Source organism: Callithrix jacchus, chromosome 7 (genome assembly GCF_049354715.1).
Source record: "Callithrix jacchus isolate 240 chromosome 7, calJac240_pri, whole genome shotgun sequence".
In the NCBI taxonomy this organism is placed as follows: Eukaryota; Metazoa; Chordata; class Mammalia; order Primates; family Cebidae; genus Callithrix; species Callithrix jacchus.
The window spans coordinates 46,962,236-46,990,136 of NC_133508.1; the positions used below are offsets into that span (position 1 = coordinate 46,962,236).

Sequence of the window (27,901 nt, forward strand, 5' to 3'; positions counted from 1 at the left end):
TAGGAGAAAAATAATTTATTTAATTTAAAACAGCAGGACTTCAGCTTCTGCCCGGTCAGGGCTTGCATTACAATTCTGCAGGTGCAAAAACTCACACTTTTGACTCGAAGTTTGTAAAAACAGCTTTTCTTGTTGTGGACACGTGAAGAATTCTGTTTATACCCTCGGCCTGGGCCAAATAATAATCTTTATTAAAAAACAAAACAGAACAAACAAACAAACAAAACCGTCAAAAAGCATAAAAAGGCAGAAAGCAGCTGGTAAACCTGGTTAAAAGACCAAAGTTCAGAAAGTGCATGGGAGAGGGACGCCGAGCCGAGGACACTGTTCCGGCTGCAGTACCTGTTGTGGCTGAGGTTACACTTGGGTGACTCGGGGATGAGGCAGATGAACATTAACCACACTAACAGAGGAGAAAGGAGCCCGCTGGGCTGGGCGAAGCGTGCAGGAGCACGGCCCGCTTTGCTCCGATCAGAAGTAACAGCCCCTTGCCTGAGCCCAGGAGTTCGAGACCAGACTGGGCAACATAGCAAAATCTTTTCCCTACAAAAAATCAACATTTAGCTGTAGTCCCAGCTACTCAGGGGGCTGAGGTGGGAGGATCGCCTGAGCCGGGGAGGTTGAGGCTGCAATGAGCCATGATGGAGCCACCGCACTCCAGCCTGGGGGTAGCGCTCTAGAGAGCAAAACCCTGCCTCAAAAAAAAATCAATAAAAAAGTAGTAACAGAAGTAACAGCCCCTCCTGCACTTGTTTTGTTTTATGAGATGGAGTCTCCCTCTGTCACCCAGGGTGGAGTACAGTGGTGCAATCTCGGCTCATTTCAACTTCTGCATCCTAGGTTCAAATGATTCCCCTGCCTCAGCCTCCTGAGTAGCTGGGACTACAGGCACACGCCACCAAGTCTGGCCATGTTTTTGGTATTTTTAGTAGAAACAGGATTTCACCATGTTGGGCAGACTGGTCTCGAACTCCTGACCTCAGGTGATCCGCCCATCTTGGCCTCCCAAAGTGCTGGGATTACAGGTGTAAGCCACTGTACCTAGCCCCCTCCTGGACTTTTAGGATGTGACTTCCTTCCCATCCAGTCTTTCTGACTGAGTGCTATCCATCCAGCTAGGCTGACTTGGTAACTGGTTCAGCCCCAAGTCATGGGTGCTTGGAAGAAAGTTTATCTGGATCTGAGCAGGAGGGATCTAAGGAAGGTTCTTAAGAAGGAGGATCTTAAGGAGGAGGCTGTTTTCGAGTCAGTGGGCCAGAGGCCTAGGCTAAGGCACGCAGACAAGCCCCTGCCCTACCCACCTGGTCACCACCACTGATGGTGATCATTCGTCTGCGGCAAGAGGTGGGGAGCAGAGGAAGCTGAAATGGAGACACCCGATGTGTAACCTTTTGGAGGTTTTTACAAAAGCAGACAGAGTGGCCAGTGGCATCAAAGAAATGGAATGAGAACCTGAGCTCGGGCACTCAGAGCAGGTGTTTTCTGAGCCCTCAGCTCCCTCTACAGGCCCTTCCTGACCACGGCCAGCTGATCCGGAAGTCCACATCTCAGCCTGGACACATGGTCTTGGGTAGAGCAGGGAGGGCTCCGGGGAGGCCTCTGCTGAGCAGGGCTGATTCTGATATTAATCCTCTTGATCTAGTATTGTCTTTTCTCTTTTGTCTGTAAATCAGGTTCTCTTTTGCAGCAAGCAAATCCCTGAATTTCTGTTCCCTTCTAGAAGCTCAAGTGAGGGTCTTTACAGAGACACACAAAGAGATTTGCTGTCATGTCTTTAGGGAAATCCATGGATTCACTTACAGAGGCTATTTCTGCCAAGCAGCTTTCCCTGGAGCAGCCCAGAGCTCACTTTCAAGCCTAAGGGGGTGTTTGCATCTCATTGATTTCCATTAAGAAATCTGTTTTCTTGGATGGGCACAGTGGCTCATTCCTGCAATCCCAGCATTTAGGGAGGCTGAGGTGGGTGGATCGCCTAAGGTCAGGAGTTCGAGACCAGCCTGGCCAACATAGTGAAAACCAGTCTCTACTAAAAATACAAAAAAAATTAGCTGGGTGTGGTGGCGGGTGCCTGTAATCCCAGCTGCTTGGGATTGGGAGGCAGAAGAATCGCTTGAACCTGGGAAGTGGTGGTTGCAGTGAGTCGAGATCACACCATTACTCCAGCTTGGGCAACAGATTGAGACTCCATCTAAAAATAAATAAATAAATAAAAGAAATCCGTTTTGAAAAGGACACAAAAAATGAGCATTTTGGAGTCTGTTAAATGACTATTCCTTTCCTGATACAGATTTGGGTTTTGAGAGTAAAACGGATCGGCAGCACGGCGTGCCTTTGGTTTTGATCCAGAACCACTTTACGAGGCTCAGAAAATCACGCTTCGTGGAGTTCTGATGGATTCCAAGGGAAAGCACCTCTCAGGTAAAGCCCTGCTTCCTCTCGCCAAGTCCCTGAGGGAGGATTTCCACTTCCCACTCTTTGCTGATGGCTCCTGTGATTGAACAGAGAAACTGTTTTCTGAAACAAGAGAAAAATGTTTGTGGAAGAGCCACAGAATAAAAATAGAGATGCCGGGTGCTCACTTTAAATCCTTTTCTTTTAAATGTAAAATAATCACGCCATGATCCTGCTGCCACAAATACCAGAACAGCTGAATCCTTTTTTTTTTTTGAGACAGGGTCCCGCTGCTGCCCAGGCTGGAATGCCAATGGTGCCATCACAGCTCACTGCAGCCTCAAGCTCCTGGGCTCAAGGGATTGTCCCACCTCAGCCTTCTGAGTACTGGGGACGACGGGCACACACCACCACACCAGCTCTGGGTGACAGAGTGAGGCTCCCTCTCAGAAAAAAAAAAAAAAAAAAAGCTGAATCTTAAAACTTTCACCCTTAGGGAGGAATTGTATTTGTTTGTTTGAGAGAGTTTCACTCTTGTTGTCCAGGCTGGAGTGCAACGGTGTGGTCTCGGGCCACTGCAACCTTCGCCTCCCAGGTTCAAGCAATTCTCCTGCCTCAGCCTCCCAAGTAGCTGGACAGGTGCTCACCACCACACTTGGCTAATTTTTCTATTTTCAGTAGAGACAGGGTTTCACCAGGTTGCCCAAGCTGGTCTCAAACTCCCAACCTCAGGTGATCCTCCCACCGTGGCCTCCCAAAGTGCTGGGTTACAGGCGTGGCCACTGCGCCCAGCCAAGGAATCATACTTGGATTACTCATCTCTCCAGCCACTTTACCTACAAAAAACTAAACTAAGAAATAAATAAGCCAGGCCCCCTCACCCTCTTTGGTCTCCGCAAGAGCAGGAGGACTGTAAGAAAGGAGCTGGAGAGACAGTGGGATCTTTGGGGGTTCCCTGAGATGCCTCTACCTGTCCTTGTTCCATCCCTGGAATTGGAAGGAGAAATCTGTGTCTGAAGTGATTGAGAGGTGGGGGCAGGTGTGTGGATTCTGGTCTGTGCTTGAAACTCAAACCCAAGTGATAGCAAGGGTTAGCAGTCCAGAGGGAGGGGCCAGAAGCGGGGTGGGGGAGAACACTGCTGTCCCTGAGCAGCTGTGCTGGGCTGTGCTCACCATGTAACCTCAGGGGAACCTTCCACCTGGTGAAAGGCAACTGGTTCCTCTGGTAAGCAAACTCTCCAAGGACAGCCGGGCTCTCCAAAGAAGCCCAACACCCTGACAAGCCAGGAATCTGCTCCGTGATGTCTGGGTTGGGACACATCTCTGGGGGCCCCCTGACAGCTTATATAATCACACAAAGGATAGCTGCACAGGTGTGGGTCCCTCAAACTGTAAACAGTGCTGTGTGGTCCTCAGGACACGAGGTCCACCGGGTGGAGGCACCGTGGCCGCAATCGTGGACCACTGGTTTCCCTGAATCTCATCGTTGCTACCCTTATGCAGATGAACGGCCGCTCCAGTGCACCAGGACACTGGTACGCGTGGAACTTGCTGCCCGAGGATCTAAGAGGTAGAAGAAGCTGAGTTGGCGGCTGTGCTTCCAATGGAGCCAAGAGCATCAACAGAGGGTCTTCCAGTGCAGCGGACATGCCCTCCTGCCCCTGCCGCAGGGACTCACAGAAGCGCCTGTCCCCAGGAAGACAGCACCTATGCAGGGAACTAGGCAGGACAAAAGCTTAGGTGCTTGGAAGTTCCCCTAGGGTCCCTTGGGATTTCTGAGATTCTCGTGGCTTGGAGGGTGCAGGAGCCTTGGGAGTGCCGGCTGGGCTCTCAGCGGGAGGCTGAGAAGAGCAGCAGCAACAACAGACAGAGAAGAGCCGGGTTCGGACGGCGCGGGTGCAGAGGACGAACATGATGCAGTTGGCACCTCCCTGAAACGTGTTCCCGATACCCTGTTGGGAAGAAAAGGGAGCTGTGAGCATGGGTCTCAGAAACGCATGTGCTGTTCCAACTAAGAGAAACGGCTAGGCTGAGGGTGGTGGCTCATGCCTATAATCCCAGCACTTTGGGAGGCTGACGCGGATGGATCACTTAAGGTCAGGAGTTGAAGACCAGCCTGGCCAAAATGGTGACACCCTGTCTCTACTGAAAATACAAAAATTAGTGGGGTGTGGTGGTGGGTGCCTATAGTCCTGGCTACACGGTAGGCTGAGGCAGGAGAATTGCTTGAACCTGGGAGGCAGAAGTTGCAGTGAGCACCACCACACTTCAACCTGGTTGACAGAGCCAGACTCTGTCTCAAAAAAAAAGAGAGAGAGAGAGAAATGGCTGAGAAACGCGCACACACACACATGCATACACACATGCATACATGCACACACATGGGGTAGCCGGGAAGTGCTGTGTACCCTGGAACCTTCCCCCATACTCCCCACCCCCATTGCTGATCTGGGATGAGCTTGGCATGGGCCTTCAGCAGGGCGCCAGGTCTTCTGGGCTGGGAAGGACCCAGGATCAGTCAACTCTCCAGGGGCTACTCCTAGGCCACTGACGAGCACCTCACCACCCTGAACCACACTGATCCCTGTCTCGGGTAGAGAAGAAGGCACAGCCAGTGGGGCCGACCTCCTTCCCTGCAGCTGTGCCTTGGCCAGCACTGGGGTGAGCCACTGTGCTGCAGGAAGGAATCAGGCTGTGCCTCCCCTGGGGGCAGGGATGACAACAAGGGCCAGGGAGGGCAGACCTACATGCAGGACGACCAGCACCGGCGTCTGCACCGCGGGGGAGCCACAGAGGGTCAGCACGAACCGCACGGTGCTCCAGACCCGGAGGCAGATGAAGATGAGTGGGATGAGCACCAGCTTCTTATCGGCCACGGAGGAGTGGCGTGGCAGTCGGTCCTCCCCGGAGAGGATGGGCCGGTACTCAGAGAGTGCCGTGTGCTGTGTGGGGACAGCGAGAGCAGACTTGAGTGTATGGGGACTTTCCCGCCACATCCACCCAGGCTTCCCAAGTCTTCCCAGGGACATGAATTAGCTCAGGGAGGTAAGGGAGATGTGCAGGGGAGCTCGGATCCTTCTCCTGAGCGCTGACTGCCAGGTCCCCTGCCCAGTCCCCATCCCACATGGAGGTCTCAAAGTCGTCTCAAACAGCTCATGTCCAAGAGAGGAGGCAGATCTTGACCCCTGAGGCCAGTGCTCCCTTCCGGGTCTCAGCTCATGGAAACAACAGCTTTCTGGTTGCCCAGGCCAAAGCCTTGGGCCTCTGCTTTGACCCCCTTCTTTGTCCCATAGCCCACATCTGATCTCCAGCAAGTCCCACGGCCTTCTTGTTTTGTTTAAAATAGATATGGGGTCTCACTATGTCGCCCAGGCTGATCTCAAACTCCTGAACTCAAGTAATCTTCCTGCCTCAGCCTCTCGAAGTGCTGGGATTACAGGCATGAGCCGCCACCGTGCCAACCTCCAACTTCAAAACAGGTACTTCTGCCACCTCCTGCCACCCCGCTTCTCTGGATGGGCTCCCTCCTCCGCCCCTGCCACCCCGTCCTACCCCGGACTGTAGTGCATCCTCAACACAGAAGAGGCAGGGATGCTTGAAGGCCCAAGCCTGCTCCAGCGAGTCCTCCTCCCGGAGCTCTTCAGCACTCCCCGTCCACACGCTCCATATGGGCACAGCGGGGCCAACTGTGCAGCCCCAGATACCAGCACCCTCGCCCCAGGGCTCTGCACTGGCTGCTCCTTGCTCTGGAATGCCCATCTCCATCCCTCCCTGGGCTCCCCCTTACCCTCTTCACAACTTTGCTCAAGCGGCACCTTCCAGATGAGCCCGCTGGCCCTATTTAAACTGCACAGAAGCCGGGTGCCAGGCTCATGCCTGGAATCCCAGCACTCTGGGAGGTCAAAGCAGGCAAATTGCTTCAAGCCAGGAGTTTAAGACCAGCCTGGCCAACATGGTGAAACCCCATCTGCACTAAAAATACAAAAATTAGCTGCGCATGGTGGTGCATGCCTGTCATCCCAGCTACTTGGGAGGCTGAAGCAGAAGAATCGCTTGAACCTGGGAGATGGAGATTTTAGTGAGCTGAGATCATGCCAGTGCACTCCAGCCTGGGCAATAGCAAAACTCCAGCTCAAAAATAAATAATATTGAATAAATAAATAAGTAAATGATTGCACAGGCATTTCATAGAGAGTCCCATCCTCACGTTCTACTCTCTTTATTTTAGTTTGATTCCCATAGCTTGTCTCATCCTCAATCCCAGGACGTCATTCACCCCTATTCCTCAGGCTTATTGCTAACCATCACCCTCCCCTCCAGAATGCAAGCCCCTCCCAGCACAGGGAGGGCCTGCTGTGTCCCCAGCCCAGCTGCCCCAGGAAGAGAACGAAAACGAAAACGTGAGGTTGAGCGGGCCTCGGCTTTTCTCCTCCTGGGGAATGTCTTTCATGACAGGAAGGAGGGGATTCCTTCCAGATCAAAGCTGAATTTGTAGAAACAGATGAAACAGCTCATAATAAAGATGTGCTTTTTTGGCCACGAGTGGTGGCTCATGCCTGAAACTGTAGCATTTTGGGAGGTCAAAGCGGGAGGATTGCTTGAGCCCAGGAATTTGAGAGTAACCTGGGTAACAGAGTGAGACACTGTCTCTACAAAAAATTTAAAAATTAGCTGGGCATTGGCTGGGAGCAGTGGCTCATGCCTGTAATCCCAGCACTTTGGGAGGCTGAGGCAGGCAGATCACTTGAGGGCAAGTGTTCAAGACCGGCCTGGGAAACATGGTGAAACCCCATTTCTACTAAAAATACAAAATTAGGCTGAGCGTGATGGCTCATACCTATAATCCCAGCACTTCGGGAAGCCAAGGCAAGTGGATCACTTGAGGCCAGGAATTCAAGACCAGGCTGGCCAAAATGGTGAAACCCATCTGTACTAAAAATACAAAACAATTAGCCAGACGTGGTGGCACACACCTGTGATTCCAGTTACTTGGGAGGCTGAGGCATGAGAATTGCTTGAACCCTAGAGGCAGAGGTTACAGTGAACTGAGGTTTGCCACTACAGTCCAACCTGGGCAACAAAGCAAAACTCTGCCTTAACCAAAACAGAAACAGAATTAGCCAGGTGTGGTGGCACACACCTGTAGTCCCAGCTACTCCAGAGGCTGAGGTGGAAAAACAGCTTGAACCCAGAGGAGGAGGTTGCAGTGAGCCAAAATGGCGCCACTGCACTCTTGAGGCAGGGCAAGAGTGAGACCCTACCTCAAAAACAATAAGACCTTTTTGAGCCACTTGCCTGGGACACTGAAGGCCCAGGTGAGGGGAGGAACCCAGGGTATTGTGCCAGCACCTGGTGTCCTGTGGAGTCACCAGTACACCTCGGCATCTCTGAGCCCCCAAGCTTCTGTAATGCACCTGTCAGAGCCTGCCTCCTCCTCCTCCTCCTCCTATGGCTTTTAGCAGCAGCCCCGGGAGCTGGGCATCCCACTCTGCCCCTCAGAAACCAGTAGGGGAGCGACAGGGTGGGGCAGCTGCAGGAACTGACCACCAGCCTGGCTGCTGTCTGCTCCTGGTGGTGCCTGGCTCTTTCCTAGCTAGAGGTAACTAGCACATTCTCACCTCCCTGCCCACTGCTATCCCATTTTTCTGAAACACTGAGTTGTAAAAAGGGACGCATTATCACCCGTAGGGGTCAGCCTCAGCCCCGCATGCTTCCTGCCCTGTCAAAGGAAGGGCAGAAAGACAGACACAAAGGGCATCTGTAGAGAAGAGTCCTGGGCAGGGCCTGGCGGAGCGCCTGGGAGCCTTCATCAGGGGTCCTGGAAACTTCCCAGGGCGGTGGAAAGGAAGAGGAGGTGAGAAGTGCATACATCACCCGGGCAGGAGGCCAGCGATTAATAAAAGGCCAGAACAAGGCAAAGAGGATTTCATTCGTTCTTTTCTTTGAGACACGGTGTCAACCAGTCTGGAATGCAGTGAACTCCCAGGCTCAAGTGATCCTCCTGCCTCACTACCTCAGCCTCTCAAGCAGCCGGGACTATAGGCATGCACCAGCACACCGGCTAATTTTTTTTTTTTTTTTTTTGAGATGGAGCCTCACTCTATTGCCCAGGCTGGAGTGCAGTGGCACGATCTCAGCTCACTGCAACCTCCGCCTCCTGGGTTCAAGTGATTCTCCTGCCTCAGCCTCCTGAGTAGCTGGGATTACAGGCACCCACCACTGCACCTACTAATTTTTGTATTTTTGTTAGAGATGGGGTTTCACCATATTGGCCAGGCTGGTCTCGAACTCCTCACCTCATGGTCTGTCCGCCTTGGCCTCCCAAAGTGCTGGGATTACAGGTGTCAGCCACCGCATCCAGCCTTAATTTTTATTTTTATTTCTTTTTTTGAGATATAGTCTTTCTCTGTTACCCAGGCTGCAGTGCAGTGGCATGATGTCCACTCACTGCAACCTCCACCAAATTGAGGCGATTCTCCTGCCTCGGCCTTCTGAGTAGCTGGGACTACACATCCGGCTCATTTTTGTATTTGGGGTAGAGATAGGGTTTCACCATGTTGGCCACGCTGGCCTGGAACTCCTGACCTTAAGTGATCCACCTGCCTCTGCCTCCCAAAGTGCTGGGATTACAGGTGTGAGCCACTGCACCCAGCCAATAAGAGGATTTCAGATCAACTGGGAAGTCCCAAAGCCATCTCCAGCAAGGACTCTAGTTGAGGCAGAAGAGGGTGTAGGGCGGGTGAGAACCGGGTAAATTTCCAAGTAAAAAGAAAAGAGAAAACTTGACACGAGAAGACACAATGGGAGTAGAGGGCAGGGATCAGGTGTCCAGATGGCCATCCTGACTCAGAAATGGCTGCTGGGTCGACAGAATGGCCTTATGGGTACACACCCTCCTACAATTTTGGCCCTGAAAACTCAGAGGGCAAAAAGAAACATGGGGACTCACACCAGCGAGCCTGCAGGATGAGGCTGGAAGTCTGAATTTAGAGCATTTCCTCTGGACTGCCCCAGCCACTCCTCACATTGCGTCTTTGCTCATAGTTACTTGCACTTCTGCCTCTCTCTCCAGGAGGGTGGGATCCATGTCTGAGTCTTCAAACCCCCATGCTATACAGCGCTTAGGTGCTAGTAGATGCTCAGTAAAAACATACTAAATGAGGCTGGCCACGGTGGCACACACCTGTAATCCCAGCACTTTGGGAGGCTGAGGAAGGTGGATCACTTGAGGCCAGGAGTTTGAGACCAGCCTGGCCAACATGGTGAAACCCTGCCTCTACTAAAAATAAAAAAATTAGCTGGGCATGGTGGTGTGCACCTATAATCCCAGATACTTGGGAGGCTGAGGCAGGAGCATCATTTGAACCTGGGAGGCAGAGGTTGCAGTGAGCTGAGATCATGCCACTGCACTCCAACCTGGGCAACAGAGTAAGACTATGTCTCAAAAAAATAAAATAGGTTGCTCACACCTGTAATCCCAGCACTTTGGGAGGTGAGGTGGGCGGATCACCTGAGGACAGGAGTTAGAAACGAGCCTGGCCAACATGGTGAAACCCCATCCCTACTAAAAATACAAAAATTAGCTGGGTGTGGTGGCGGGCGTCTGTAATCCCAGCTACTCAGGAGGCTGAGGCAGGAGAATTGCTTGAACCCGGGAGGTGGAGGTTGTAGTGAGCCGAGATGGCGCCACTGCACTCCAGCCTGGGGGACAGAGGGAGGCTTCCTCTCAAATAAATAAATAACAATTTAAAAAAATATTATAAAATAAAAACACATGAAATAAGTGATCGAGTGGATAAACAAATGGGTTAATCTGTGGGTAATCTTTTGAAGATGTTTGCCCGTGGCCAGGAGGAAGCCCCTGGTTCCCAGGCGCAGACTAGGAGGCAAGAGCAAGGAAGAAGTGGGCCAAGGTGTCAGGGGAAAACCATTCTTCCCTAGACTCTCAGGCCCGCCCAGGCTACCGATTTCTGAATTCCGAAAAAGCCTACCATTTAGGAAATGATAAATCACCAGGAAAAGGTAGATGAGTTATTTGCATCATTGATCGTAAAATTTCAGTCCTCCCTTCCCTGGGTAGTCTGGTCTCAGGTCCTTCCTCGATTGCCTTTTAGCTAAATTCAAGTTTAAGCAGCCACCACAGGCTGTCCACCAGGGGGCAGGAGAGGGCCGCTACTGAGGGCACAGCAGCCTGTCTGCAGGAGCCCTGTGCCCCCACAGGCCCTTACTGGGCTAAGCCTCCGTTTCCTTATTTACAAAGGGGTAACAGGACCCGACTCCTCATGGGGCAGTGGAAACCGATGCACCATCCGTGTAATACAGCGTGTTGCATGATGCCTGGTACATATAGTAAGTGCCTGGTCCCCTCTGGCCCGTCACTGGTTCTGTCCCCAGAGAGGCAGCCTGTCCCCTGGGGTGGCCCAACTCAACAACAGGCCCTGCACCTGGGCACAGCAGCCATGCAGAGGGCCCTGAGCTCTTCGGGCAGCACCTACCGCTCTGTTGATGTGCTTCCGGACCAGGACATAAAGCAGGGGCAGCAGGACATATGCCAGCATCTCCCACAGCTTCCCCGTCAGCAGCATCCACAGGAGGTGGTCCTCGGCCTCCAGGTCGATCCAGCACCAGCCCACAGACACATCCGAGGCATCATAGCCGATCTTCTTCAGGGCAACAGCTGCCACGGTGATGACCAGCGGGACTCCCCAGCTGAGGAAGGATGAGAGAAAGAGGCACCGGGGTCAGACCACGGCTCCCGGCAATGTCAGCCCTCACAAAAGACAAATGACACCCTTCAGAAAGGGGACACACTTCAGAAAGTGCTCTTCGGAGCCTGGATGGCAGTGTCCCTGGAAAATAAGAAGCAGTAGGTGTCGCCCCAAGAGCCTGGCTCTAATTTAGAATTCCATGGTTCTTCGGGAACTGGCACTAGAATGGAGTGAGCTCTACAATGGAGCCAGCTCCCAGTGTGTGCCCAGCTCCTTCTGCACCAGCCTTGGGCACCGGCATGTGAACATCTGTCCATGATCATGCAAATGTGCCACAAACGATCAGTGCCCCCCCGCCAGCCCTTGGGTCTAGGGGTGCACACATTGGGGGCTTAGGGTTGCCTGGGAGGAGAGTTCCAGGGTCCTGCTTAACTTCTATGGGCTCCAGAAGGGCGAACGTAGGCTTTGCACAGCGTGTCCCCTCAGCCCTGAGGACTTCTTGTGCAAAGGGTGGGGAATGGAACCTGGCAAGCATCAAAGGGGACCTTTGAAAGCATAAAGCTCAGGTAGCGGCCGCTCCGAGGGCAATGTTGGGCTGTTTTTCCTTTTTTTGAGATGGAGTCTCACTTTGCCACCCAGGCTGGAGTGCAATAGCGCAATCTCAGCTCACTGCAACCTCCACCTCCTAGAGGTTCAAGTGATTCTCCTGCCTCAGCCTCCCAGGGTGCTGGGATTACAGGCCTGAGCCACTGTGCCTGGCCTAATTTTTGTATTTTTAGTAGAGACGGGGTTTCATCATGTTGGCCAGGCTGGTCTCGAACTCCTGACCTCAAGTGATCCACCCACCTCAACCTCCCAAAGTGCTGGGATTACAGGCATGAGCCACCACACCCAGCCGGGGCTGTTTTCTAGAACACTCTCCCAGCCACACAGCCAGGAGTAGGCCCCTTCCCTGTGGTCCCGGAACCAGTCTGTTCCTTCCACAGCAGTGGGGCACACAAAGGCTACGGTGGCTCCTGAGAGAGGCCGCCAGTGGGGAGGTAAGAGCTTGGATTATAGTGTGTGGACTGGACTGGAGTCCCAGCTCTGCCCCTGCAAGTTATTTAGCTTCAATACGCCAGGTTCTCTGCAAAGCATGGATGATGACAGTGACTGCAGGGTGTCATTGTAGGGTCATTATGAGAATAAACAAATACATGTGTGTACCGGGTGCAAGGCCAGGCAGGCGTGTGAGTGTTCGCTGCCGTCAGGACTGTTGAGTCGCGTCCTGCTGTCCCAGGGTTCAGGCCTGTGGTGCAGACACTGGGGCTGCGTGGGGCCCATGTGGTTTCTGTCCCCAGGAAGAAGACACAAGTATCCCTGTCCTAGGTCACTTGCCTGGAGGGCAAAGCCTTAGGTAAACAGGAATGATATCAGCGGAGCTATCAGGAAACTGGTTCGGAAATTGATTATCTGCTGCGAGCTCTGTATCAGGGGTCCTGGCTCTTTCCAAAGGGAAGTCAGAGACCAACCATGAGATCAAAGTTCAATGTGAATCTGAGGCCAGGAGAACTGTGCTTCAAGGGGTTCTCCCAAATGCTGCAGGGCTGGCAGAGGAGGCCGGGCAGGGATGAGGCTGGGAGGGGAAACTCAGCTCCCCAGGACCGGGAAGGCCTCATGCTGGATGCTTCCAGAACAGAGGGCCCTGGCCGACCATCCCCTTTGCAGCGTTCTCCAGTCCCCACTGGCCTCTTTAGGGAGGGGCAGGAGTGCTGACGGCAGGGTCACGTCACGCTCAGTGGCCTCAATGGCAGGAGGTGGTGTGTCCTGTTTGAAGTCACAAAGACACAAAAAGACCATAAAAGCCCGGCCGAGGTGGCCCACACCTGTAATCTCAGCACTTTGGGAGGCCAAGGCAGGCAGATCACTTGAGGTCAGGAGTTTGAGACCAGCCTGGCCAACATGGTGAAACTCCATCTCTACTGAAAATATAAAAATTAGCCAGGTGTGGTGGCGCGTGCCTATAATTCCAGCTACTCAGCAGCCTGAGGCAAGAGAATTGCCTGAACCTCGGAGGCAGAGGTTGCATGAGTCGAGATCATGTCATTGCACTCCAGCCTGGGTGACAGAGCGAGACACTGTCTCAAAACACCCACAAAAGTTAAGAAAGGGTTGTTTTAAAACTCATGACGGCCTGGGTGAGGTGGCTCATGCCTGAATCCCAGCACTTTGGGAAGCCGAGATGGGTGGATCACCTGAGGTCAGAAGTTTGAGACCAACCTGACCAACATGGTAAAACTCCATCTCTACTAAAAATACAAAAATTAGCTGTGCATGGTGGCACATCCCTGTAATCCCAGCTACTCAGGAGGCTGAGGCAGGACAATCCCTTGAACATGAGAGGCAGAGGTTGCAGTGAGCCGAGATTACACCACTGCACTCCAGCCTGGATGACAAAGTGAGACTCTGTCTCAAAAAAAGGAGGTAAGCGGCTTTTAAAGTGCCATGATGCCAAAGATGCAGTCATAATGTGCTGTTTCTTGTTACTTTACAGTTGCAGGATTCTGCTAAGGAATTCTGGGAAAGGGGAGAGCACTGTCTGTAGGAACAGTCTCCCCGGAGGACGGTGGTCTGGAGCTGGGGCGCACTCACATTGGGGATTCCCCTCTGAGTTGGGCCTGGGAGGTCACGGTCTGCACAGCACTCCATTAGGCTCCCTCTGCATCCCAACAGCCTTACAGGAAACCGGGGGACCACACAGACCAGCAGTCTGTAACTGGAGGCTTGCAGTACTAAAGCTACACAGCAGATTTCCTCTGTGACACTGAATCTGTGCTGGGAAATAACCAAAGGAAAGGTCAAACAGATTTTGAAAGGGTTAAGAATGTGGGTTTAAATTAGCCAGGTGTGGGAGTGCACACCTTTAATCCCAGCTACTCAGGAGGCGGAGGGAGGAGAATCATTTGAACCTGGGAGGTGGAGGTTGCAGTGAGCCCAGATTGTGCCAGTGCACTCCAGCCTGAGTGACAGAGTGAGGCCTGTCTCAAAGCAAAGGGCTGGGGCGCAGTGGCTCAAGCCTGTAATCCCAGCACTTTGGGAGGCTGAGGCGGGTGGATCACAAGGTCAAGAGATCGAGACCATCCTGGTCAACATGGTGAAACCCCGTCTCTACTAAAAATACAAAAATTAGCTGGGTGTGGTGGTGCGTGCCTGTAATCCCAGCTACTCAGGAGGCTGAGGCAGTAGAATTGCCTGAACCCAGGAGGTGGAGGTTGCGGTGAGCCGAGATCCAGCCTGGGTAACAAGAGCGAAACTCCGTCTCAAAAAAAAAAAAAGTGGGCCTGATCAACAGGGAGAGGTTGTTTGAACACACAGAAGGAGCAGCTGTGTGAGGGCCAGAAGCTGCCAGGGAGATATTTAAGTGAGAGGAAGTAAGAGGTAGAATCAGGGAGCCGGTGGGAGTGGAGAGGGTCTGATGATCCTGCAAAGCAGGCTGGGACAGTTTCACTCACTTACAGGCACGGACATACACATGCATACACACACACATATAAATGTATAAATTTCACCCGCAGGATGTGAAGTGCACGTTATAAATAATAATAAAGTACACAATAATAATACTCCCTCTTTATTGTCCATTCCGTACTGCCAATTGATTGTCACAGAATGCTTTTGTTGATTTCAGCCCAACCCTGGATTTTGGCAACCTGTGGATGCAATCAGTGAATGACAGCCTCTCTATGGCATGAAGTTAATTGATGCTTTCATTTCCCTTAACAAGATGGAAATGAAATAAGGAAGAAATAGAAAACAAGACATATGTTGGTTGGTCGTGTCACAAGTTGCTGGTGACATGAGCAACTTCTTTGCTGAATCAGGTACGAGTTTTTCCCCCCAACACTGGGAGGGTGTTTCCTCAATTTTTTTCTGTTCCATGACACTGTCTCTTCTCCTTACCTCTTCTTTACATACTGGGTTTTTCTGGCTGCCCCAACACAGCTGCCATCTCTGCTGAAGCTCAGAGGTAAGTAACACTTAAGTTTAATCTATACCTTTAGTGTCTTCTCCATTACTTTCTTTTTTTTTTTTTTTGAGAGGGAGTTTCACTCTTGTTACCCAGGCTGGAGTGCAATGGTACAATCTCAGCTCACCGCAACCTCCGCCTCCTGGGTACAGGCAATTCTCCTGCCTCAGCCTCCTGAGTAGCTGAGATTACAGGCGCGCGCCACCATGCCCAGATAATTTTTTGTATTTTTAGTAGAGACGGGGTTTCACCATGTTGACCAGGATGGTCTCGATTTCTTGACCTCTTGATCCACCTGCCTCGGCGTCCCAAAGTGCTGGGATTACAGTCCATTACTTTCTTAAGTCTATATCAGGGTCCAGCAAACTATGGCTCTCAGACCAAATCTGGCTCACAGTTTCTTATAGATAAAGTTTTATTGCAACACAGCCAGACCCAGTCATTTACAGATTGTCTACTGCTGCTTTCAGGCAGAGTTGAGCAGTTACATACAACTGAGACTGCGTGGCCCACAAAACTGAAAACACTTACTTTAACAGGAAAACTTTGCTGACCTCGGCTCTACACAATCAATGAAGCAATAGAGTATTTTGCTTTATTTGTAGTCTTTGCCAACTTCCATCTACAAATTCTTCCACCACGGCCCATTCCAGCCACCAACACATGTAGCTGGGAACAGATGCACAGTAGCACACCATTATATAGTATTTCCACCACACAGATGCAACAACCTCACATGTGCAAAACAGCTACTCCACAACGAGCTTTGAGTATTTATGGTTTTTTTTTAAGTTTTTAAATTTTATTATTTTAGAGACAAGGTCTTGCTCTGTTGCCCAGACTGGAGTGCAGTGGTACACTCATGGCTCACTGAAGCCTCCAAATCATGGACTCAAGCAATCCTCTCACCTCAACCTCCAGAGTAGGGGGTACTACAGACACATGCTACCATGTCCGGCTTATTTTTTACTTTTTGTAGAGACAAGATCTTGCTTTATTGCCCAGGCTGGTCTTGGAACTCCTGGCTTCAAGTGATCTTCTCACTCTGGCCTCTCAAAGTGCTGGGATTATAGACATGAACCACCATGCCAGGTCTATTATTTTTTAAGATGGGATCTCACTGTATGTTCTCAAGTAATCCTCCTGTCTCAGTCTCCCAAGGAGCTGGGACTACAGGCATGTATCCCATGCCCAGCTCTGTTTTTTTTTTTTGAGACGGAGTTTTTCTCTTGTTACCCAGGCTGGAGTGCAATGGAGCTAACGCAGCTCACTGCAACCTCCGCCTCCTGGGTTCAGGCAATTCTCCTGCCTCAGCCTCCTGAGTAGCTGGGATTACAGGCACACGCCACCGTGCCCAGCTAATTTTTTGTATTTTTAGTAGAGACGGGGTTTCACCATGTTGACCAGGATGGTCTCGATCTCTTGACCTCGTGATCCGCCCGCCTCGGCCTCCCAAAGTGCTGGGACTACAGGCGTGAGCCACCACGCCCGGCCCCAGCTCTGTTTTTAATGTAATTTGTTTTTTAATAGAGGTCATATCTAACAATCAGCTCACGGAATTCCCTAAAATATAACAATCAGGTCTTTCAATCTGGCTCCAGGACACCACCGGACATAGGATAAAAACAATAGGAGCAGACGGTGCCCCAGGTTCCTGACTACAGGGTGAGGAGAAAGCTGGTGTGTCTGAAACTCTCAGAGGATAAACAGAGCAGTTCTCCAGCCGGGGGGCCACCCTGAGCTGCAGGTAGTCTAAATCTGATAGGTGCTCCACAGACACGTGTGGCGTAATTCCTGCCTTCTAGAAATGCATATTACCATTCTGACCTGTGGCAGGGTGCAATGGCTCATGCCTGTAAACCAGCACTTTGGGAGGCCAAGGTGGGCAGATCACCTGAGGTCAGAAGTTCGAGACAAGCTGGTCAACACAGTGAAACCCCGTCTCTACTAAAACTACAAAAAAAATTAGCCAGGTGTGGTGGCATGTCCTTGTAATCTCAGCTACTCAGGAGGCTGAAGCAGGAAAATTGCTTGAACCCGGAAGGTGGCGGTTGCAATAAGCTGAGATTGTGCCACTGCACTCCAGCCCAGGTGAGAGAGCGAGACTCCATCTCAAAAAAAAAAAAAAAAACATAGTTCTGACATGCAACACCTAACATTTTTCCCTGCGTCACAAGGGAAGCCACCACCCCCAAAAAATAAAAATAAAGCCAGAACAAGTAACACACAGCTTAATAACTGCACACATGAAAAAGACCAACGGATTTAGTTGATTACAACCTAGAAATTCATGTGGTTGGAGGGGTCATCTGATGCTCAGATGTGGATGGCACAGAACAGCCAATGGCTGGTGTTGTCTGCCTGTGAGTGGACATCTGCAGCCCACATTCTAAACCTGAGACTTGCAAGCTGGCCCCAGTGCCAGGTCAACTTGGGAGCATGTGAAGAGATCATGGGCCCTGAGCTATCCTCACATGGTTAAAAAGTCTTGAAGATAACCTGGTGGTGAAGTGGTTAGATGCTGGAGGAATGGGCGGGGCCCTGCCCAATCCTGAAACCAGGGGCTGAATGGGCAGCTTCCACCGAGAGAAGGTGAGTGACCATGTTCAGGGGATGCCATGACAGGTGCTGGGTGGGGGTGAAGGTGGGGACATGGGTTAGAGCAGGTGACTGATAAGGCCCCTCTTCTCTAACCCTGTGACTCTGAGGCTGGGAGGAGGCCCAGCTGGGCCTGCCTGGATGGAGGAAGCCCAAGGCAGGTACTCTGAGTGTAGCTCCTATTTGGGGGGGGCACCACAAGCTTCTCCCAGAGATGCCCAGGCCCCAGTTCCAACTTACATTTGCCTAGAAATCAAAGCCAGACTCCAAGTCAGCTTCCTCCCAACTTGGAGGCTGTTAAGGGCTCAATTGTGCCCCCCACAAATTTCATCTGTTGAAGTTCTAATCCCCAGAACCTCAGAATGTGACTGTATTTGTGACACAGGGTCTTTTCAAGGTGAATAAGTTAAAATGGGGTCATTAGAGTGGAACCTAACCCAATACAACTGCTGTCTTTACCGAAATGGAAAGGCCAGGCATGGTGGCTCACGCCTGTAATCCCAGCACTCTCTGAGGCCCAAGGGTCACTTGAGTCCGGGAGTATGAAACCAGCCTGGGCAACAAAGTGAGATCCTGTCTCTACAAAAAAATACAGAAATTAACCAGGCATGGTAGCACACCTGAAGTCCCAGCTACTCAGGAGGCTGAGGTGGATCACTTGAATCCAGGAGGCTGGGGCTGCAGTGAGCTGTGACTGTGCCACTGCACTCTATGCTGGGCAAGAGTGAGTCTTTTTTTTTTTTTTTTGAGATGGAGTCTCACTCTGTTGCCCAGGCTGGAGTGCACTGGCGTGATCTCAGCTCATTGCAACCTCCGCCTCCCAGGTTCAAGTGATTCTCCTGCCCTAGCCTCCTGCAGGCGACTACAGGCATGTGCCACCACATCCAGCTAATTTTTGTATTTTTAATAGAGATGGGGTTTCACCATGTTGGCCAGACTGGTCTCAAACTCCTGACTTCAGGTTACCTGCCCGCCTTGGCCTCCCAAAGTGCTGGGATTACAGGTGTGAGCCACCATGTCCAGCCAAGACCCTGTCTTAAAACAAAAAAACAACAGCAACAAAAAGAAGCAATGGGCACACAGACCTTTACAGAGGACAAGACCAAGTGAAGACACAGGGAGAAGATGGCCACATACATGCCAAGGAGAGAGGCCTCAGGAGGAACCAAACCTGCCCTCACCTTGACCTTGGACTTCAGCCTCCAAAACTGTGAGAGAGTAAATTTCTGTTGTCTAAGCCCCCAGGCTGTGGTAGTTTGTTAGGGCAGCCTGAATAAACAAGACAGGCTTTCTACAGCCTATGAGGGAGAGACACACGTCCCAGCAGGGACTACTATCCCAGCTCCTAGGGCCCCCAGTCTCAGAGGTGAGGGATGACTTGGAAACTCCCACCCCCACAATGCCCAGATTAGCAGAGCTGGGCCAGGACCCTCCACCAGCTCATGGAAGGAGAAACTGACAAAAAGCCATTCATACTTGCCAGGGGCTTAGCCCTTTTTGGAACTCGACACCTGTTTATAAATCCCCTCCAGAGAAAGGAACTGGAAGTACTGCACAGGATCAGCTAACAGTCAGTAAACCCTCTGTGAGCCCTGAATTCCCCGGCTTTGGTCAGACCACCACAGGCAGGCGACTTGTCCCCAGGAGAGCAATGCTCTGGGCTGCCCTGACCTTCAGAGCAGGTCCTTGGGAGTTCCCAGCCCTGCCCAACTGGAGATCTTCTGCTGTGTGGTTCCTGGAACCTGGCCCCCTCAGAGTCCAGGTGGGGGGCACCAGTGGACACACCTCCACTTCACAGACAAATGGCAAGTTACACCGAAAAGTGGCCCACTGGTTTCAAAGACCCTTAGAATGCCATCCCGCTGCCAGGAAGGGGTCAGAGGTTAGGCTGAGGGGCTCAAGGCAGGGTCTGCAGTCACCTGCTCCCACCCGGGGATTCCTATACCTTTTCCCACCCCAAACCTCAGCCTTCCTACAGATCTCTGGGGGTTGGCACCTGCCAGGAGGAAAACAAGCAGGTCTTCTCCCCCTTTTCTGAACCAAACACAATGCTTGGTGTGGGCACCATGAGGCCTCGGGATGTCAACACAACTCAGAAAATGCTTTGAGAACCAAACTCTTGTACAACAATGCGCCAATTTACAAACCTCAGGATGGAGCAGGGCTGGGGGAGTGAGGCCTGGTGAGAGGCTGCCTGGAGGTTTTTTCCCCAGAACAATGGACACTCATTGTCCAGCTCCAGGGGCAGAGGGCCAGGACCTGGGAGTTCAGGGAGTCAGCCCCTGGGCAGGCCACCATGAGGCCACTCTGCAGCTTTGACTGCAGAAGGGGAGAGGAATATCTAAAGGAACTCTCAGACGCACACTCATGCCCTAGTGTCACCCCGACTGTAGCCCTTAGCTCAGGGATGGGCAGCTCGGCTAGAGGTCAAGGAGCAGCCTCGGCTCTCACACCTCCTGCCAAGCTGCTGGTGCTCAGCCCCCTGCTGCAGGCTTCCTGCTGCACACAGGTGAACCTTCCCCGGTCACCTCAGAAAACTTTTATGGGGAAATAAACAAAACCAGTTCGATGCTTGTTATTTTGGGGAATAGTGGCCGACATGGGGTACTATTCATGAGGCCACTGACTCCATCCCTCATTCAGATGCCATTTGCTTGGGGAAACGGGCCAGCTCTGCCACTGGCTCATCCCTGCAGCCCTTCGGTGAACTCATTTCAAATCAGAGAACTCAGGCCAGGCAAGGTGGCGCATGCCTGTAATCCCAGCACTTTGGGAGGCTGAGACAGGCAGATCATATGAGGTCAAGAGTTCGAGACCAGCCTGACCAACATGGCGAAATCCTGTCTCTACTGAAAATACAAAAATTAGCCAGGCATGGCTAATTACAGGAGGTGCACTCCTGTAATCCCAGCTACTTGGGAGGCTGAGGCAGGAGAATCACTTGACCCTAGGAGGTAGAGGCTGTAGTGAGTTGAGATCACACCACTGCACTCCATCCTAGGCGACAGAGCGAGACTCTGTCTCAAAAAAACAAATGAGCAGGGCGTGGTGGCTCATACCTGTAATCTCAGCACTTTGGGAGGCTGAGGTGGGCAAATCATTTGAGGTCAGGAGTTTGGGACCAGTCTAACCAACATGATGAAACCTCGTCTCTACTAAAAATACAAAAAAATTAGCCAGGCATGGTGAAGTACACCTGTGATCCCAGCTACTTGGGAGGCTGAGGCAGGAGAATGGCTTGAACCTGGGAAGTGGAGGTTGTAGTGAGCCGAGATCCCGCCACTGCACTCCAGCCTGGGTGATAGAGAGACATTCCGTCTCAAAACAAACAAACAAAAAACAAATTATTTTTTGTTTTTCGAACTTCTAGCTCCAGGCCCAGGTTTCTCCTTTTTGCTACGCTGGGAATTGCCGCTCCCCGAGAGTGGGGTTTTATGGTAGACCTGGGGTGTCACAGACTCTTGCTTCCTCTGTAACCCCAAGCAAACTCCAGAGGTGGGGGTGAGCGTGTGGGTGAGGGGCATGGGGGCTGGACCCTGCTGGGTCATACCCACATCTGGCCCCAGCTCAGCAGAGCCAGAAGAAACTCAGATGTCCAAGGCAAACTGGCTCAGCCAGGACCCTTCCTTCTGACCCCCTAATGAGCTGCCCCCACCCTTTAGCTGCTCCCCATGCTCACAGGCCACACAGCTGACGTCTGGCCCCATGGGGGTCCTGGTGGAGGGGGTCATCACTTTGCCCCTGCTGACCCTGGTCTGGCATCTCAGGACCCCATGCGGGGAGGAAGGGCTGCACCACTCTAGGAAAGGCAGGTCCCCATCTGTGGGAGGTGGGGAAATGACCTCCTCCCCAGCAGCTCTGGCCTCCCTCAGGTGGGTGTGGTAAACACACAACCACTCATGCACACCACATGAAAGTCAAAGACAGGACGTCTGCGGCAGCCACCTCATCAGCTAAGACACAGTCAAAAGGGACTCCTTAAACACAGGACTTCCCCTGAACACTGAGTATCTCACACACCCTTACAAAAGCAATTGCCACCAAAAATTCAGAATGCTGTCAGAATCAATGGATGCTAAACCCTTGGGTGAAAGCTTGACATGTGATAGGCTGTTACGAGGCACCAATGTCTCTCAGCAAGACATTTAGCTACAAAAGGAATTTTGCAGTGCAGGAAATTGGCAGACATCACCTTAGCCCAGTGATCAGAGTTAACATCACCAGGAAGGGAATACATCCAAGTCGCCAGCCACCCCGTAGAAAGCAACGAGAGAAACACGTTTCTGGGACATCCTGCCAAAAATGCAGAACCTGAAACCTCTCATGAGGAAGCACCAGACAAACCTGAATTGAGAGGCATTCTATAAAATAACGGGCCTGTACTCTTCAAAAACCTTAGTATCGTGAAACACCAACAAAGGTGGAAGAACTGTTTCAGATGGAAGGAGAATAAAGATACATGGAAACTAAGTCAACATATAAGCCACAATTTTCCTTTACCATCAGGGACACTGTCAGTCCAGGGACAAAAATCTCAATAAAGGCCAAGCGCAGTGGCTCACACTTCTACTCCCAGCACTTTGGGAGGCCAAGGTGGGTGAATCACTTGAGGTCAGGAGTTTGAGACCAGCCTAGGCAACACAGTGAAACCCCATCGCTACAAAAAACACAAAATTAGCCAGGCACGGTGATGCACGCCTGTTAGTCCCAACGACTTGGGAGGCTGAGGCAGGAGAATCACTTGAACGTGGGAGGTAGAGGTTGCAGTGAGCTAAGATCGCACCATTGCACTCCAGCCTGGGAGTGTAAGACTGAAACTCCATCTGAAGAAAAAAAAAAAAACTCAATAAAGTCCACCAATCAGGGGACAGTATTGTTCAATGTTAATTTTCTGCTTGGGTAGGTATATGCAGTTCGGTAAGAGATTGTGCCCGTCTTCTGGAAATACAAACTGAAGTATTTATTGACTGTGTCACTTACTCTTACTTTATCTTTAAATTTTTTCTCTCTCTCTCTTTTTTTTTAGTAGAGGCAGGGTCTCAGTATGCTGGCCAGGCTGGTCTCCTGGCCTCAAGTGATCCTCCCACCTTGGGCTCCCAAAATACTGGGATTAAACCACTGTTCCCAGGTCCTGTCACTTACTCTTAAATTGTTCCAGAAAAAATAATTGGAGAGAATAAAACTGATATTGTAAAATGTTAACATTTAGGAAATCTGGAAAGCTAAAAATAATTTTTTTATTTTTTTGAGACAGGTTCTTGTTCTGTCGCCCAGGCTGGAGTACAGTGGCGTGATCCCGGTTCACTGCAACCTCCACCTCCTGGGCTCAAGCGATCCTCTCATCTCAGCCTCCTGACTAGTTGGGACTATAGCTGCACACCACCACACTTGGCTAATTTTTAAAATTTGTTGTAGAGGTAGGGTTTTGCCATGTTGCCCAGGCTGGTCTCAAACTCCTGGGCTCTAGCAATTGCCTGCCTTGGCCTCCCAAAATGCTGGCGCTAGTGGTGTGAGCCACCGTGCCTGGCCTAAAAATATTGTTGAAATTATATCTCAGTTTTTAAAAATTGTCATAGCCAAAAGACAACATAGATTCACAAAAGGAGCCTTGGATTGGGTCAGAAGTAGATTCTAACCCTGAGCCTCTCCGTTACTAGCTATGTAGCCCTGCACCATCACATCTGCTATGAGGGTAATCACCCTACCCTCTCCATTTTGTTGGGTTACTTTTTTTTTTTTCTTCTTCTTTTTTTTTTTTTTAAGATAGGGTCTCACTCTGTCACCTGGCTAGAGTGCAGTGGTGTGATCTTGGCTCACTGCAGCCTAAACCTCCTGGGCTCAAGCGATCCTCCTGCCTCAGCCTCCCAAAGTCCTGGGATTACAGGTGTGAGCCACCATGCCCTGCCCTGTTGAGTTATTGGTGATCAATGAGCTAATGAATGGAACAGCACTCTACAAACATCGGGGCACTCTACAAACATCGGGGCCAGGCACAGCTCATGCTGAAATATGATTTCCCTGAGGATGAGGTCTAAACTGTTCCCCTCTCTCTGCAAAGGGGGCCACGGTAGGTACAGTGATGGGGTCCCAGGCAGCCACGCAGGCACTTTCCTGGGAACTTGTGCGTGTGCAGGATTCTCTCTAACCTCCCGCCTTTACGCGGCTGTAATCAGTCTCAGAGATGGTTTCTGTCACTTCACATTGTACCATATCATTTAAAAAAATTACTTATAGAGTTCAAAACCAGTGTCTAAGAGTTGCAGATCATTTCAGAAGGGGAGGGTAGTCTCTTAACTTCCTGCTCCCCCATTGTTGGACACTGAGGTTGCTTCCAAATTCTCACCATAAGAAGTGCCTCACAAACACCTTTGTACACACAGCTTTGTACGTATTTTAGATGATCTCCTTAGACTAGTTTCTGGTAAATAGGATTACTGTATCAAAGAGTATGAACCAAATACTTTCTACAAAGATTATTTCAATTCACACCATTAATAATACTGTAGAAAAATGCCAGTGAAACTGGCATTTATCATGTTTGTAGCCTGCCTTTTCTTTTTTTTTTTCAATATGGAGCCTCGCTCTATCACCCAGACTGGAGTGCAGTGGTACAATCTTGGCTCACTGCAACCTCCGCCTCCTGGTTTCAAATGACTCTCCTGCCTCAGCTTCTCGAGTAGCTGGGATTATAGGCACCCACCACCATGCCAAGCTAATTTTTGTATTTTTAGTAGAGACTGGGTTTCTCCATGTTGGCCAGGCTGGTCTTGACTCCTGACCTCAAGTGATCTGCCCACCTTGGCCTCCCAAATTTTATTAAATGAGGAAATGGTACCTTATTGTTATAACTTGTATTGCTTTGAGTAGAATAGTATATGATATGTATTTATCAATTGCTGTTCCTATTTTGCTTGAGTATGGCCTTTGTCCATTTTTCAGAATATCTGTAGGTTAAAAAAAAATCAATCACACTTTAGAATAGGGATATCAACCTTTTGTGTTGTCACATTTTTAAATACTTTCCAAAACTGAGAGCTTTGAAGAGGACTGAATTCCAGTAGCATGAAATGGTTAAGGGCAAGGCACAGTGACTCATACCTGTAATCCCAGAACTTTGGGAGGCCGAAGCAGCTGGATCACCTGAGGTCGGGAGTTCAAGACCAGCCTGACCGATATAGAGAAACCCCGTCTCTACTAAAAACACAAAATTAGCTGGGCATGGTAGCACATGCCTGTAATCCCAGCTATTCAGGAGGTTGAGGCAGGAGAATCACTTGAACCCAGGAGGTGGAGGTTGCAATGAGCCGAGATTGCACCACTGCACTCCAGCCTGGGCAACAAGAGCAAAACTCCATCTCAAAAAAAAAAAAAAAAGAAAGAAAGAAAGAAAGAAATGGTTAAAAAGTAGATAATCATGTAGTCTATGCCTGAAGGTGATACTCCTCACATCAACAGATCCTGCAACAATAAACTAATATTCCAAAGAAATACATTGGAGAGTCCTTAGCAAGGTCATTGGCAATACAGTCTGGGAAGATCTAGGTCAGCAGATGAACCTGTTAGACAGGTTTAACCAATTCCCTTAGACTAGTGAAGTCTGAGTGCTCAGAGAACGCCATAGAATAAACTGTCAGACTCCCTCTCTAGCTTGGATACAGATAATTTTATTTTCTTTTAAGATGTAGGCAGGTCACATTCAACAGACATAATGAATAAGTTGCTTGTTTTTTCTTTTTTCTTTTGAGACAGGGTCTTACCCTGTCACCCAGGCTGGATGTAGTGGTGCAGTCATAGCTCACTGCAGCTTCCACCTCCCAGGCTCAAGCAATCTTCCCACCTCAGCCTCACAATTAGCTGGAACTACAGGCATGCACTACCACGCCCAGCTAATTTTTAAATTTTTAGTAGAGATAAAGTCTCACTATGTTGGCCAGGTGGGTCGCAAACTCCTGGGCTCCAGCAATCCTCCTGCTTCGGCCTCCCAAAGTGTTGGGATTACAGGTGCAAGCCACCACACTGGGCCTACTTCCTAATCAAAGAAGCTCTTCCTAAACAACACAGAAAACCCCCTAGGGGGTTCCTGATGAGAACTGACCAGAAAAACCCCCAAATCAGGTTTGTTGGGCAATCGTTTTCCACAGACACTGGATGAGGTTCTGTTATCATTTTAAAAATATTCTGTATTCAATACTTTTAAAGACAAGGAGGGAAAGAGAAACGTTCTTGCAAAGAAAGGTACAGCCTTGAGTTCTTTCAAGTATCCACAATCTCCCGTGTACATGCTGCCCACACCCAGCCAGCCATCACGGGATCCAGACAGGGTCAGATGGGATGCTGCTGGGAAGGAAAGGCAGGGGGGCCCTGCAGGATCTGAGCCACAGTTTGGATGATGTGTTGCAAAGATTTTTTACTTGCCCAGCTGCCAAGCCCGTCACTTGGTTTCTCAAGGACCAGCCGGCCTCAGTGCAGAGCTGAAGGTCGAATGGTTCTCGCTGCCCTGGAGCCTCGCCGTGTGACACCCAGGTGACCTGTCTCTGCCAAAATGCTGAATGTGCTCGCAGTCCTTGGAAAGCACTTAAGTTTTTAATAGAAAGGACCTATAATTAGGGCAGTATCTGATGCTCTGATCTGGGAGAGAGAGAAAAGGAAAACAGCAACCCTAGGATTCCTGCCCACAGTTCAGCACAGGACGCTATGAGATTTTCAAAACCTGACATTCCCCAGGGAAGGGCCCACCCTCTTCAGCGAGGCTTACTTGAAAAATGCTTGACCCGCAGGGTAAGATCTTGGTTTTTTCCCCACTCTCAGAGAGACTCCAGGCAGACTCCCAGACTCCCAGACCAGCCCCTCTGCCCCTGACCTCAATCTCAGAACAGCTGAACTCTGGAAACTCAAGATCACCTAGAACAGAAATACAAGAGGCTGGGGCCTGAGGCTAGAGACGATCAAAGACAGAATAAAAAGGGCAGTCCTTTGTAAATTGAACAGCAGAGACACTGCAGCTTGGGAGTGGAGGAATGCACCAAGCCCACTGTGGCTTGGGGTAGGGTGGTGGTGTGGGACTGGGAGTTGCCGCCTCTCCAGTGCGGGACAGTTACCTAACTCGTCATGCAGCCTATTTCCCCATGGGCAGCAGAGATGGCCAGGACACAGTGAAGCAGGTCACAAGGGGCCCAGCGTGTCCTCCCAGCCCCGTCCAAGGAACCAGCGCCCAGCTTTGGGGATGAACTCTGCCCCTACTATCCCAAGGGGCTGCACCCTGGGGCAGGCACAGAGGGGCGCCCTCGGGAGCAAAGGTCCGGCCAGGCCTCCTCTTGGGCAAGTCTGGTCTCCTCCTGCTGACCCAGGGCTGCCCCGGGGGCGCCAGCAGGCACTGCTAGCTGCGGGTAAGGGGTTCCAACCTAGACGCGGCCTCTGGGAGGAAAGGACCGGGTGGGGTCGGCCTAGGTCGGAGGGCTCCAGGAAAAGCAGCGCCACCGCCACCCACCTGACGACGTGGAAGATCCAGAGCAGGCGGTCGGTGCGGGGCCCGCGCGAGGCGCGGACGATGCTGAGGTACAGGTAGAGAGCGACGGCCACTGTCCAGAAGAAGGAGCTGGTGTTGGCGAAGGTGGACAGCGCGCCCTGCAGCACGCAGTCCCACGACGGGCCCGCGAAGTCCTGCAGCACCCCATAGAAGTAGGAGGCGGCCGAGAGCAGGTCGGCCAGGGACAGGAAGAGCAGCAGGCGCCGTGCCCGGCTGCGCAGGTCGGGCCACAGGGCGTGCGTGGCCACCAGCAGGCCCGAGCCGAACGCGGAGAGCGCGCACGACAGCAGCACCACCGCGCGCTCCGACGGCACCAGCACGGTGGGCGGCGCAGGCGGCGGCATGGTGCTAGGGGTTGGGACTGGAGCGCCGCAAGGACAGAGGCCGGGCCGCGCGTGCGGCCACCACCGCCGCCGTCTGGGCAGCTAGGCGCCCGAGGCTCGCGTCCAGGCGCTCGCCCCGCCCGCGTCCCCCGCTCCCCGCCCGGCCCCGCCCGCATGCCCCGCCCGCATGCCCCGCTCCCCGCCCATCTGGGTCTCTGGCCCTGAGCCCCGCCCACGCCCCGCGCACCGCCCACGCCCCGGACTGTGGCATTTAAGCCCCGACCACACGCCCCGCCGTAAGGGGCCCTGAGCCCCGCCCACACGCCTCTCCCAGACCCTGTGTCCCCGG

General features: G+C 51.5%; 1 protein-coding gene across 2 annotated transcripts; it reads right to left on the reverse strand.

Moving 5' to 3' along the window:
- Window positions 1–27,648, reverse strand: GPR157 (G protein-coupled receptor 157). 2 transcript variants are annotated; one of them, XM_009000381.5, is made up of 4 exons: window positions 27,191–27,648; window positions 10,887–11,100; window positions 5,139–5,333; window positions 1–4,343 (listed from the first exon to the last, which is right to left on the reverse strand). In XM_009000381.5, exons 1-4 carry the CDS (start codon window positions 27,571–27,573, stop codon window positions 4,128–4,130), a joined length of 1,008 nt encoding a protein of 335 aa, XP_008998629.3. In that variant the 5' UTR covers window positions 27,574–27,648; the 3' UTR covers window positions 1–4,127. The 2 variants fall into 2 exon arrangements, with proteins under 2 accessions (XP_008998629.3, XP_035163519.1); XM_035307628.3 differs by lacking the exon at window positions 5,139–5,333.
- Window positions 27,649–27,901: the final 253 nt, after the last annotated feature.

What these genes read in the sequence shown, in the direction of transcription:
- GPR157 (XM_009000381.5), bottom strand. Translation starts at nt 27,573, where the DNA reads ATGCCGCCGCCTGCGCCGCCCACCGTGCTGGTGCCGTCGGAGCGCGCG. An exon ending in TGGATCTTCCACGTCGTCAG is followed by an intron (nt 11,101 to 27,190) that starts GTGGGTGGCGGT and finishes ATCCTTCCTCAG; the next exon opens with CTGGGGAGTCCCGCTGGTCA. An exon ending in CGGTGCTGGTCGTCCTGCAT is followed by an intron (nt 4,344 to 5,138) that starts GTAGGTCTGCCC and finishes TCTTCCCAACAG; the next exon opens with GGTATCGGGAACACGTTTCA.